We start from the raw sequence: 13,924 nt of genomic DNA, 5'->3' as shown, positions 1-13,924 counted from the left end.
AGTCTGGCTTTTCTTCCTTAAGGCGCAAGGAAAGAAACCTCATGATGTTTTTACTGGCCACAACAAAGAGTGCTTTTCCTTCAAACACATGCACGCCAACAGACACCTAGAGCAGATACAGACACAGATACAGAGGCAGACTCAAAAAAACACACACTGTATACTCTGCTGCACACTTCTTGAGCTTTGGTTGGCAGTGGCATACCTCGGTGACAGACAGTTAGATTGTTCCTGACCATTGACTTGCGCTCTCTGCTCTGCAAGGTCTGATTTCATAGTGGGAAAGATGAGACGGGTCCAGGAGAGGGTTCATGGCTGGGGCAAGGAGGCACTGCATACAGTGGGGGCTTCATATCTCTGTGTCACCCTGGGCATTCTCCCCTCACACAGCTTTCAGCCCCTCCGTTGTCTTGAGGGTTTTCTCAAGCTCCCTCCCCAGGATGGGTGCATTCCAGCTGGGCATAGAGCCTGGGTGGTCCCTCCCTCCCCAATCCTGTGCGCTAAGACTAGAGGAAGGAAAAGGCAGAAAAATGCAGCGAGGGCCTTTGACCATGAGGAGCACAATGTGAGCGTTGATGATGGCGGCGTGGATGTGATGCTTACCTGCCACTGACCCATACAGCTGTCACAGCCCGGAGTTTCACAATCTGATGATCCGCCCAAAGACCTGGGGAAGATGCCTCACTGACCTGTCACCTAGATTGGACCGATAAGCACCGAGGATGGACTGACCTGGCTTTAACCCTAAGCATGAATACCCCGTCTTTATGACAAATCAGCCTGTTCTTTATATTCACTTTACACTAAATAGTCACTGTAACATAACCATTATTTATTGATTCATTCAAGTTGATCAGCATACACGCCTTGTAAGAATAAATACAAATACACACCCAAACAGCTATGTACATTAGTAGATACAGATATAATCTTATAACCAACATTCAAACAAAGTAAGAGAGGTCAGAAAGTATCGTGCATACACAGTCTGTGTGTACAATGGGACTGTAAAGCGTAAGAGGCAGTAGTGTATTAGTGTTTATATGGAGGTGCACATGGTATATTGCCTGGTATCACAGTGTCCCCACATCCCCTTGGCATCGATTTTTGCAACCACTCCTTCAATGTTCTTGTGCACGGTACAGACAGATAAATAAAGAGACCAGAGTGTCTGAGCTCCCCCCCTCAGGAAGTGAAGTAAGAGTCCTGCATGGAGTAGAGGCGGTCAATAGGGGTGAGCAGAGAGGAGTCACCCAGAGACAGGCAGTCGCTGTTGGTCATGTGACACAGAGGGTCTCTATCCATGTCACTGAACAGACCTTTGAAACCTAGAACAGAGACAACATCACTCATCACTGGGGAATTCAGCTGTATGATTAGATCAGTATTGATAAAAGGAGCACCTCACTAATTTTCCTCATAATAAGTTGAGATTAGCTCGTTAAATCTGTTGTTAAATGTTGCCTGTTGGTCTGAATGAGATTTAAAAAAAATATTTGATATAATTTAGAAAGTCTTTGTTTGTTTTGTTGTATTGTTCTGTTTTAACCCAGTGTTTTGTATCTGCAGTATCACAGCAGTACCACTATAAGGAAATATATAACTTGGAGAGCTGTTAGAAGAGTCTGAAATTTAATAATCCCTCTACAAATGACAGTGAAATCAGAAGTACATCTGACAGTATTTTAAAAACCACGTAAGACCAGCAAAAAACACACACTTCATTTAGAAAATATGATCCTCATTTATGTTGTCGCTGCACATGAGAGAAGTTGATTCAGGCTGTCATTGTGCTGTTTTGTTGTATTTTAATATGTTATAGGATATCCGTTTGGGGTGTTTATTTCCATAACTTATCCACCCATGAAATATAACCTAACTCTGATTGAAATCTGAATGATAAACAAGCTTTCATGTCAGAACAATACAATCTTAACTTTAGCTCCTGAAACTGCATATTATGTCATTTTGAAATCCCTAAAGCTACTGTGAGTAACTTTTATTTAGTGTAGGTTTTGGCGCCCCCTGTGGACAAAGTGGTACATTTTGACTTTGAGTACCAAGAAAAGCACTACAAAAAACCTATCAATTATTGTTATTATTATTATTATTATTATTATTATTATTATTATTATTATTATTTTAACATGAGTGAGTGCTTCCCTTTTTTCTTTCTTTCTTTTTTTGGGCATTTTTGGAGCAGAGAGCTGGGCAGGATTAGCAGCTAATGGCCGTGGCCAGGAGTCGAACCAGTCACTGCTGTGACAAGAACCACAGCCTCTGCTCATTGGGCTTGAGATAAAACTGCTAGGACAATGGCGCCCCAATGAGTATTTCTGACCAAAATTGTATACCCCTTTCCAAAGCTTGATCCGTAAGGGAAATGGACTGGTAGAAATTCTTGAAGATGCCTTACAGATCAAGCTTTGGATTACCATGACCTGGATGACTGAGAACCTTCACAGATGTATACCCCTTTCTTTAGACAGTCGAACAAATCTCCTTCTGTAAAACTTTGTTCTGAAACATGTTAACAAAGGCTGTCTTTGTAGTGTGCTGTCAAACACGTACCCCATGGCAGCCTATAAAATACCAATATAGAATAAATCATTCTTCTTGCTGATGGTCTCATTTGTTGAGTTGTCAGTATCAACTTCATGACCGGCCAAAAAATTACTGACAGTAGCTTTAATTTATCATTTTACCAATAACACATAGATCACTATTCGAATCACTTAACCCTCCACTGATGTTTGGTAGAGGTCTTTATTTACCGTAGGGGTGCATGTGATCCCCTGGCATCTGAGGAGGGGTCAGGCCCTGTCTGAAGGGGTCCATGTCATAGTCCTGCTGCTCCAGTGTGGTGAGTCCCATCTGCTGCTGCTGCTGCTGCTGCATATGGGTGTAAGAGGACCCCAGGCGCTCTATCTCAGAGGTCAGACTGCCACGGGAGGGCGCTGTGGAGCACACACAGGAGATGAGTTTAACTGCTGTCTGTTACAGTTGTGGCTTTCAGAGAGTGTTTTTATTTTCTCTGCTTTACAAACACAGCCACTTTGGAGCTATAATCCTGACCATGCAACTCTGAAAATTCAATCAAAAATCTTTAGTCACATTAAAAGATGAGTTTAACCACTTTTTGGATGGCAAATCACATGTATTTACTTACTCTCTGAAACAAACGTATCAAACATTTTAATACCTGTGTTATGCGTTGGGTGTTCCCGCTGCTCCTGAGTCTGCTGCTGCTCTTGCTGCTGCTGCTGCCTCCTAGCCAGTTTCTTCATCTAAAAGCACACATATCAAACACACATATCAAGCACACATACTGTACAGGCCAAGTGTAAAACTTCTTTTAAAACTCCACAGTCCCTCTGCCACCCAGGCATAAGAGTGTGTTCACTCAATTGCAAAGTATTAACAGTGAGGTAAAGGACATCTTTCAGTGGAGCAGGGAAACCACACATGAGCCCACTTTGTGAGGAAATATGGGCTTTAATCTCCAGTGATCTCCAGTGAGATGTCATCAGTTTCCTGTATGGACAGATAACCAGGCTGATTTCTACGCTGGCATACAAACACAGTGCAGAAAGAAGCCTTTTATTAGTAGTGCATATGACTGTGTGTGTACGTGTGTGTGTATTACTTTGGCTCTTTGGTTCTGGAACCAGACCTGAACCACCCGGACGCTCAGACCAGTCTCTGCTGCCAAGGTCTCCCTTACCTTGGATCAAGATACAGGGGGGAAGGAGGGAGTAAAAGAGGGAGGGTGAAAAATCAGAAAAAGAGGTTATTTGAAGGTTGAAAATCAGCACCACTTCAGTAACCTTACTCAAACATGGAGGAAAGCATATCGTATTAATTAAATATATATTTAAGGGAATAACTATTGTCCTAAAGTAAGGGTGGTTGGATGTTCCTCTTTGTAACTAATGGCTAAAGCATACAGTCATGGTAACTTAACTGGACTCTCATTCAAAGGCAACTCTATGAACCTGCTGTTAAGTTCTCACACAGTCTATGACATTTTATGGTTTATGCAGCAAAGCCTTAGTCTAAACTGGCATATAAACTATTAAGTGAAGCATCTTTGGAGTAACACAAGTCTCCCATGTGAATACTGAAATACAACGTCTACCTTCCGGCAGGGTTTGGATGAGACCTCAAAAGAGGCTTTAAAAGTCCGTCTTTGTTGCGTGGTCAGAATAGTGCGCGGCCTTTTGGGACGTTTGCTGTCTGAATCTTCTGATCGGACTCGTCTGCCCGTCGTCCTCCCAGATTCCTCTTCCTCCTCTTCTTCCTCCTCCTCATCACTTTTACCTGGGGAAGAAAACAAGACAAACAATGACAGACAAAAGTTATTCACTGATAAAGTGTTTTCTGAGTTCAAACTTTTCCCCATCAATATGTCCAATCACTGGTTTTGTTTTCCCTAGAACACCTTTAAACAACCTTGAGTCCCCAAAAACCTCTGGACCACCAGAATGTAGAAGTTGAGGGAACAGCAGTGGCCATTAAAGTTTCAATCATAAACATCAAAATAAATGCACAATAACATTGTCTCATACATTAAAAATATCTTCTTATTGCTGAGTTGCAGGAAATTGAGCCATTACCAGGGTGTTTTTTCACACACTGTAGCTGTTATTTTATGATATTACTAGTGATGCACCGATTCAATCCTGGTATCGGATATTGGCTAGATCGGACTCAAAAAGCTAGATCGGATATCGGTGACAAGGGGCCGATATATAGTGCCGATCTATATGGCAGATCTATTCATCTCAGTTTTATGCTTTTCTGTGTTTACAACAGCAAAGTGCGTCTTCTACGTCTGTGCATTTTTGCCTGGTGGAGCATGATGGAGGATAACTAAAGAGGCTCTGCAGTTTTGGTGCATGTCAAGCTTCTTTTGCTAACAACTCTGCCAGAAACTTGCAACATGTGCAGCGGTAATGTTTCGACAGATGGCAGTCGCGCTGAAAAATATAATGGAAGCCCAAAGGAGAAAGTTTACGTCAGCTGTAGCCTACTGCAAAGAAGCAAGAAACCTTCTATTAATGGATTTACAGTATGAAAAAACAGGTTATTGGATTTAATTGTTCCGACAAAGTCAGAAAAGCCTGAAGTTGCCAAAACATGATTCTATCCTCACATTAAGGAATAGAGATTGTCAAATCAATACCAGGATCAGATCGGCTAGTATCGGTATCGGCAGATACCAAAGCCCAGGTATCGATTTCGGTATCGGCACCTAAAAAGTGAGATCGGTGCATCCCTAGATATTACTGTCAGATTTATTACCTGAACCAAAATATGATTATCTAAAGTCTCTTTAAATCACAAAAAGTTCAGTTTTTCCTCAAAACTGTCTCACATATCTTGATAGTTCATAACAGCATGCATATGACTTGTTAAGTTGCAAAAGACATGCATCTTTCAACAAGCAGTAAGAAACAGTGATAGGTCAATTCAAAGAGAAGCAGAGACCACAGCAGTAAAAAGATATTCACACACAAACACAAACACACACCTGTGTCGGAGGAGGCCGGGCTGGCCACACACTGGTGGTAGTCGTCTCTGGCACACAGTAGCTGTCCCTCCCTGAGGACGCAGCGGTCTCCGGTCTGCAGGCGGCAGGAACAAACGCTGCAGGTGAAGCAGCGCAGGTGGAACACAGCGGCCCCTGCACGCAACACTAACTCTGCAGGGGAGATGGCCTCCGTACAGCCCCCACAGCGCACGGCAAACAGACTGCAGGGAGGGAGAGAAGGGTGGTGGTGGGGAGGGGGGGTTACAAGGGAGGAAACAGAGAGAAATAGTGAGAGGTCAGTAAATAACTTTGAGTAGTGCTTTTGTTTGGCTGACTAGAGTTTGAGTAAAAGCTGGGACACTTGAAGACCCCTTGCTCCTCAGGAAGGAGGACTCCATGAGAAAAAAAAAAAAAGCTTGGTTGACTCACGGAATGTTGCTGAGTCGAGCTGTCACTCAAAACAACTGCCAACCTGCCTCCTCCTCCACCCCTCCTGCCCCGACCACGCAGACACATACCCATAGCATGGCGGGTGTGCATCTTAGCGCCTGGCAACCGGCACTGGTGGGCTCAGCCTCAGAGACTGTTGCCGTGGCTCCGGCTGCCGTGTCCGAGGCTGTGCTCCTGGGGAGGCGAGAGAAAAGCTCTCGGCAGGCCATGGCTCCAGGCAGAGGGGGGGAATCAGATGTCTCGGTGGGAGAGGCTGAGCCGCTGGTCCCATGAATTATCTGTGGAATTATCCCTAAGTCTGCTTAACCAGAGCGGGACAAAGAGAGAGCCAGCCCCCGAGCAGCAGGACCATTGTCCGCTGGCTGACACCACCGCATTTTGGGTCTGTCACGCAGGATGATGCGTCATCATTCTGGAGCTGGTGTTTGTCTCAGTCCTGACTGGGTCACCAGACCAGTCAGCCCGGAGGCATGAGAAAGGGATCTGCTTTTTGCTCCACTATTTTGTCTTCACATGGAAACACTTGGAGGGGAGAGTTAATTTCAGATTCTCATGCAAAAGTGGGAAAAAGCCCTTAAGATACAAACTTACATTGGCCTTTCAGTGCTTATGTTGTGTTGGTCACCCAATGTAGATTTCACCATGTTGTTGTTGTTGTTGTTGCAGAAAAACTTTATTTTTCAATGCTTTTTTTCAATAATTAAACATTTTAATTGTACATTTGTCCAAAAAGACAACATTTTTTTGATCAATGCTTGTATTCAATATTTGAAGTTAGTCTTCAAGTTAAACAGATATTGCATTTCAATGTCTTTTGTAATCCATGCTATCAAAATTCAAGCATGTTGTTACAAACAAACACAAACTCTGTCTAGGCACAGAGCAAACACATCCCTGTAAAAAGAGCTTCAACATCCTGAAGTCAAACATTTCTCAGACCTCTCCTTGTTGCCGTGGGGTCGCTGGGGAGACACCAAAGCCCCTTCCCAGCAGCTCAGGAGGGTCAGACGAGCTGCTTGACCTGTCCGAGTTGTCTGTTCCATGGCTTCACTGGTATGCGCTTTAATATGGCCAACATACCATCTGTGGTATGTGCATGCCTGTGGCAACACAAGATGCATCTAAGAATCATTTTCACAGGAAGTGTGCTGGAGGAAATGCCCCGAAATGTTCCTGTATAATGCAGCAAAGTGCTTCATATAATGTCTCAATGTGATGCTAATGCTACATGGCAGCGATGGAGAAACCCTGCGCATTAGTGTTCTTATGTTTCGAGAATCGCTTTTCCATTATGCACCTTGTCCCGTTTGTCTCATTATACCAAGTATTCTTAAGCGTTGTTAATGCAAAGGTAAGAGTACCTCCCATACTTATGGAGCAGCTCAAGGTGTTTAATATTTCAGAGTTTCCGTTGATGTGATTGGCGTTTGGAGGCCCTGCAAGGAGAGCGGGAACACTCAGTCACGCTGGATTTAGTCATTGCAATTAGTGACAAGATCATAATGGAGAAATACGTCAGCAAAATCCAAGCTCATGCATGAAGATGCAGCCAGAGTCAGGCACTCTAAAGGTAGATGCACTTTACAGTAACAAACACGCACATTTAGCCCAGAGAAAGCCCTCCTCTCTTATTGTTCCTGACCAGACCTCAGTGCTGGCCTTGAGAAGTCAGGCAAACAGACTGCTGGTCCAGTGGACATGCAGAGGCACAGATCCTGTTTCTGGATCAGGTTAACCTGGATCATTCCCCGAACACACACTCTGACACAGAGTGTGTATCAGATACAGATCGGCGGGTCAAGTGCACTGACAGTCAGGTTGCTGAACTGGCGACCAATCTGATGTCCAGTTCACCTGTCCGCTGAACCGTTCAGCCAAGCTGAATCTGCAGACAATCTACCACACCTTAACATCACATTACACTGTAGGACAGTGTACGTGTTGTGTGTCTGCTACAGGTCAAGCAAGATAACTATTATACTAACAGGGGCAATGTCAGCTGTATTTTACATTTTTTTAACAACTTCTTTTCAAAAAGTCTTTTTTTTGTTATGAAAACCCTGCCAGAATAAACCTCATGTACCATATTTTTTAATAATGTTCATGATCATGATCATTAAATCATGCACGTTATTATAAATCTAAATATCTTTTCTGAATGCAGTAATGAAAGAAACATTGAAACAAATCCAAATTTGTTTGGTAAATTTGTCCAATCATCAAGATCAAAAATCATGACAGTGTCTGAAATTTGAAAAGGTTATTAGGTTAATCTTGGTAGGAAAAATGTAAACCAGTCAAATGAATGTTACACATAGTTTCACTGAGTTTTTAAAAAAAAAAATTAACCTTAGACATGAATAGGAAAGACGAAAACACTTTACTTCAGTTACATAATTATCAGCTCATAGAGATTAAGTGTCCATAGTTTTAAGATAATTAACACCATTGTTAGTCCTATAAATGTTCTTTTTTTCTTAATGTCTGGCGCTGCACTGCATAAGATCAAGATTCAAACTATCACCAGACAGCCTGAAGGTTGGTACAGGTTTGAGAAAAACGTATTCTACTTACTTTAACCCTCCTGATATGTTTGTTTCTTAGGGACAGCAATAATGTTTTAGGGTAAACTTGACCCAGGGCGAATTTAATGATTCAAAAGTGTCAGAACCCAAAAAAATCCCAAAATATTTTTAAAATCTCATTATTAACTCCATTCCTAACCATTTAAATCAATATTTAGTGCATTGGTTTTATCTAATCCTCACAGATCATAGTTCAATGAGGATAATTCACTCCTTTTTTATGAAAATTCCTGTTAAAACCTTTTTTATGTACATTGGAAAGTGATTGGGGCGAAATATGTCACACAGTTGCAAAGAAACATTTAGTATTTGACCCTTCTGACCCCTTTTAACCTCCACTTTGACTGCAGGGTCAAATTGACCCACGAACAGTATCTTTGTAATATAAACATGCAGGGGGGGTTGCAAATGTGTGAAATGTACCATTTTCATTTCGTTTTCCACGCTAATTAAGCAAACCAGCAGAAGTTTCATAGCGAAAAAATACTTTTAACATTTGCTTTTTTGCTTTTTGAGCTTTAAAATGGGTCAATTTGACCCGCAACATAACAGGGGGGTTAATCATTTGACCAAGTACTACATGAGTTTGTGTCTGCTTGAGCTCATCCACAAAGAATTTAGTGAAGTCATATAGTTTGCAGTGTTTGTTAGTTTAATATTCTAGTCCATTCTTTAAGGTTTTAGATTTCGCGACAGCAGTTTGTTTTTCTTTAAATTGTTAATTTAATGGTTTTTACTATTTTTGACTAATACTATTTTTTTCTGACATTGGGAGGAAGTTGGTTTAAAGTTGCCTCTGTCCTGCGTTATCTTTATGTTTGAAGATACTAAAAAATACATTCCTTTGTTCAGGCTATATTCTGGTATTATTGTCTTTGAGCTTCCATGGTGGTCTATCACCACACAAGCACAGGGGAAAACAGGCCAAATTCAGGCTGGAGATCCAGCGTGTGTTAGGAGACAAATGTTGTCACAGTGCGGAATAATCGTCACTTATGGGCTGGCTTCACACTCGTCCTGGACGATATGAAAGGGAGGGAGCTGAACACAGTTTGAACTGCGAGAGAAACACTGGCACAGTTTTTAAAAACCCTCATGGTAGACAAAAGCGGTGCTCATGTGTAATAAGGAGCCGTAACCACACACAAGGATGGAGCAGGGCGGTGGAGATGGGAAAGCTCGGAGGCAGAGCTCTGGCACTCGGCCTCCTGCTAATTGGTCAGGTCAGATAACTCACGGTTGGCTGGGCTTTGTCCCATCGCTCGACACGCGGGCTGCTGTGAGTCGAGCCTTCCAGATGCCACAGCACATAACGCCAGGCTCATGGAGCGCTCTGTCCCCCAAAATAAGTTCACACCAGCGGCAGCGGTCTCTGTTGTAGGGATGCAGCAGACCATCTGACATATGGCTCTACTCTCCTAATTACCCCTCAGTCCTACTCTCTGTGATTCAGCCAAGTGCTATCACCTCACGCTAAGTACTTTAATTTGAGTGCTTCATAGGAATCCACTAAGATTTAAATTTCGTTATGTGAATGGTCACAAGATTCAGCATCTTAAATGTATATACATGACAACTTTAAGAATACGTGGAAAACAGACACAAGTCACTTTTCTGTAAATGTGTTAACCTTTTCTGACTTTATAACAAAGTACAGTCTCGATAGAGTCTTGATTCTTTACCTCATTCTACAGTCTTTTTTGTTTATGTGCCTGTTTTCTTCTTAATTTAGTGTGTTATTCATTTTCATATAGAAGCCAGAGATAATATTTTGAAAAAAGAAATGTATGATCATCACCTAACATACACTCTATTATATAAAGAACACAGGCCTAAAAAATGACTGAAGTGTTATCTACAATACCACAGGGTACGATAGGATATGATATAATATGATCACTACAGCATGACATTGCAATTTGATATGCTACCTACCTAGTGTAATAATTTGATACAATACGATACAATGCAGTACATGGTACAATATGTTAAACTATGATATGATACCAAAATCATACAATACCATTCTATATGATTCGGTATCATAAGGTTCTGCTGTGCTGAAGGTAATTGGATCCAATTAAACAAACAAACAAACAAACAAACAAACAAACAAACAAACAAACAAACAAAAACTTTAGGATACCATACCATACCTCAGGATATGATACGACATGACAGGATAATATAAGATACAATATGTTACTATTCCATACCATACCAAACACTTTGACACACTACAATGTGGTACAATATGTTATTATTTTAATATAACATAGTCCAATACAAAATGGCATGACTATGTTACGATAAACTTTAGTGACCCTGTAGGGAAGTTTATGTTTACAAGTGCTGGAAACAACATTTGTTTCACCTACCGCCACAGCACAGTTATTAAATAAAATAAAATAAAAAACCAATAATCCTCCAGTAAATTTAGACTAAGTGAGAAGCACTTTCTGTTAATCTAATAACTGAATTAATGGCAGAGAGCATTTTGGACAAGTAAGAATAACATTTCATGTTTTGGCAGATCCATGACCACTAAATTGTTCAGAAACAATGTGAGCTGCTGCCTGTTAGGGGTGCAGTTTTGGTCTCGGCTCTTTAGGTGAGAGCATGTTTGGGAAGAGGAAAGAGAGGATGAGGCAGTGGGCGGCGATGGGTGATGATGGTGGGAGTTTTGGAGGGGGGTGCCTCAGCGACTAGACCATATGTTGTCCCCAGCTTGCAGTTGCCACACCGATGGGCCTCCAAATTTTAACACATTTTGACAATGTGTCAGTTGAGCTCTACCCCTGGTTGTGTGCTGTATGTGTGTTTGCTGAATGTTTGTGTGCAAAGGTGTGACTGTGTTATTTTGCTTGTGTGTACATGCCTGTCTATGTGTGTGTGTGTGTGTGTGTGTGTGTGTGCATACGTGGGTGTCCACTCTCCAAAAGTGTTCTCACATTCCAGCTCCCTCACCACCCCTTCCTCCTACAGTCACCTTGTTCTCTGGGTGCGCTGTGCCAAGTTATCTTGAAGTCAACTTACACTATATACTGTACATGACTGTTATCCAAGCTTACACACAAAATCAAAACGCCTGTGTCTTTAACTATAAAATATACCCAGAAGTATGGTCCGGAAAGGTAAAGAATACACTTTTTTGAAGGTTCAATAAAGAGAAATCACTTCTTTCTCCACTCTGCCTCACCCTGAATCCCTCACTTTCTCTCTCTCTAAAACACGCGTACGGTACACACATGTTCTTTGTCAAGGTCAGATCTGGACAAAGGTTCTGTTGTTAAAATTGGCTTAATAACACAAAATAACTTCTGCCTGTGGGCCAAAAAAAAGACAACACAAAGTAGACGTAAACTGATGTTTAAACTTAATCAGGATTTGTTTTCTTGTAAAGAATACATTTTAGGAAGTTTTTTTTGCAATATATATGTGTCAAATGTTAAAACATAGGACAGGATGGCAATAATTACTATTGAACATTAAAAATATAAGAAATGAGTTTGCTTAGATGTGATCAAATGAGAAATTGCACAGCTCCTTTTGGAAATTTACATTAAAGATCTAAATAATAATAATAATAATAATAATAATAATAATAATAATAATAATAATAATAATAATGAAACAAAAAAATTCGGAGTAAAGAGGCCCACAGTGTGGAACCAGGCTTCCTTCATCAGTCAAATCTCTTCACCCTCACTTAACTGAGGCAAACAATTAGAGCCTAAATTGTGTCTTTTGTGCGTTGATATCAAGAAACAGATGAGAGGATGAAAAGAAAAGTTTAAATCCATCACTCACTCAGCGTAATCCCTCTTGCAGTAAAGTTTATGGTCCCGCAGAAAACAGGAGTTGGTGAGCGCGTCCCCGCACGAGGCGCACCGCACACACTCCTCGTGCCAGAGTCCGTCAGAGACCCTGAGCAGGAATCTGTCTGAGATCAGCCGGTGGCATCCGGCACACACTGCCCTCTGATCCATATCTGCAAGCATGGAAATCCTTTAATTAGAACACTTTTCTGATTAGCAGGACGCAGTTCAATTTTGGCCTCATTTGATTGAACGAAGTTTGAAGGAGGGGGCCACAAAATCCTGATTTAAAGGGATAATGTTTGTTAATATGGCACCATAACAGACAAGACTGGACCAAGTTTCTTTGAAAAACAAAGCCAAAAAACAGCAAAAATTGTTTTAACCAAAAATGAACTAAAATGTGCACTTAAAAGTGTGTTGAAACGTCAATACTGTATAAGGAACGAATATGAAGTGTATTTGGCACACATCCTCCAAGAATGGTTCAGAAAATCAAATACTAAAAGTAAAAAAACATATTAATAAGTTATTTTTAGAAATATGTATAACTGACCCTTAGTAACGTAATAATGTCATCACGTTTTAACATCCTTAACATCCTTTACACAGATTCTGTTGCCGATCCAAATTATTTGTGTAGAAGTAGGTTAATATAAAATACACGTGATTGAAGTATTTTAAAAAGACACTGAAGTATAAAAGGAAGAAAAAGTTCTGAATTATTGTTCGAAAATAGCTGCCATTAGATTTGAAGAAGCTCTTACCTTTTACGCAAGCTTTACGTCGGTAGAAAAGTATTTGAGCTCTGGGTCCCTCTCAGAGCATCTCCGGTTGTAGGCTAGAGACTCCTGCTGCAACTTTCTGTCCGCAGCAGAGAGCAGAACGACCTCCCTGATTCTCTGTTATTGACTATTTATCTATCAATTATCCTATTAGGACTGAACGGGAAGAGGAGAGAGAGAAAGTTCCTCCATGTGCAGGTGCCGGCTACCTCTCTCCCTTCCTCTCTCACCCCCTCTCGCTCTTTCTCACTTTCTGACCGTGTGTGTGTGTGTGTGTGTGTGTGTGTGTGTGTGTGTGTGTGTGTTTGTGTGTGTGTGTGTGTGTGTGTGTGTGTGTGTGTGTGTGTGTGTGTGTGTGTGTCCTCCCACGTTACAAGTTATCCATCAGAGACCTACATGATACATTTATTTTTCAGTTAAAAACAATATTACTTCAGTGTTCAGGAGTTAAAGTGCAGGTTGAGAGGCCAGATGAATTGATCTAGATCAGATATTCCCAAAGTGTGGGTCGGGACCCTCTGGGGGGTCGCAAGATGTCTTCCAGATTTTTTATGATTTTTTAGGCAATCAAAATGTGCTTATTTTACCCATTATTGTAAAAATACAGACTAAATAGTAGTTACATTTGAAATAAAATCCTGCAAATTAGTACATTTCATAGCCTTTCTTTGTTGCCAGATGACTCCTAAAGTCAGGGTTCAGGTTAACGAACAGTTACTGTAATTCACAGAAGGATCAGTTGCAGCAGGTTAA

At 41.3% G+C, this 13,924-nt stretch overlaps 1 protein-coding gene across 1 annotated transcript; it reads right to left on the bottom strand.

Moving 5' to 3' along the window:
* Positions 1–817: 817 nt before the first annotated feature.
* On the bottom strand, positions 818–13,440 carry lmx1a (LIM homeobox transcription factor 1, alpha). The gene is made up of 8 exons (XM_034711828.1): positions 13,154–13,440; positions 12,379–12,559; positions 5,534–5,754; positions 4,139–4,320; positions 3,647–3,724; positions 3,203–3,287; positions 2,775–2,957; positions 818–1,328 (listed from the first exon to the last, which is right to left on the bottom strand). The coding sequence occupies exons 2-8, from the start codon at positions 12,555–12,557 to the stop codon at positions 1,186–1,188; spliced, it is 1,071 nt and encodes a 356-aa protein (XP_034567719.1). The 5' UTR covers positions 12,558–12,559; positions 13,154–13,440; the 3' UTR covers positions 818–1,185.
* Between the last annotated feature and the right edge of the window lie 484 nt (positions 13,441–13,924).

The sequence above is a fragment of the Notolabrus celidotus genome, chromosome 2, assembly GCF_009762535.1.
Source record: "Notolabrus celidotus isolate fNotCel1 chromosome 2, fNotCel1.pri, whole genome shotgun sequence".
In the NCBI taxonomy this organism is placed as follows: Eukaryota; Metazoa; Chordata; class Actinopteri; order Labriformes; family Labridae; genus Notolabrus; species Notolabrus celidotus.
Note: the sequence above shows the minus strand (reverse complement) of the source record. Positions and strands in the feature narration are given on the sequence as shown.

Excerpts from the sequence above, each read along its gene's own strand:
- lmx1a (XM_034711828.1), bottom strand. The coding sequence starts at position 12,557 with ATGGATCAGAGGGCAGTGTGTGCCGGATGCCACCGGCTGATCTCAGAC. Across the intron at positions 5,755-12,378 it reads TGCAAGAGGGATTACGCTGA|TCTGTTTGCCGTGCGCTGTG; the intron begins GTGAGTGATGGA and ends CCCTCCCTGCAG. Across the intron at positions 1,329-2,774 it reads GGATCACATGCACCCCTACG|GTTTCAAAGGTCTGTTCAGT; the intron begins GTAAATAAAGAC and ends TCTCTGTTCTAG.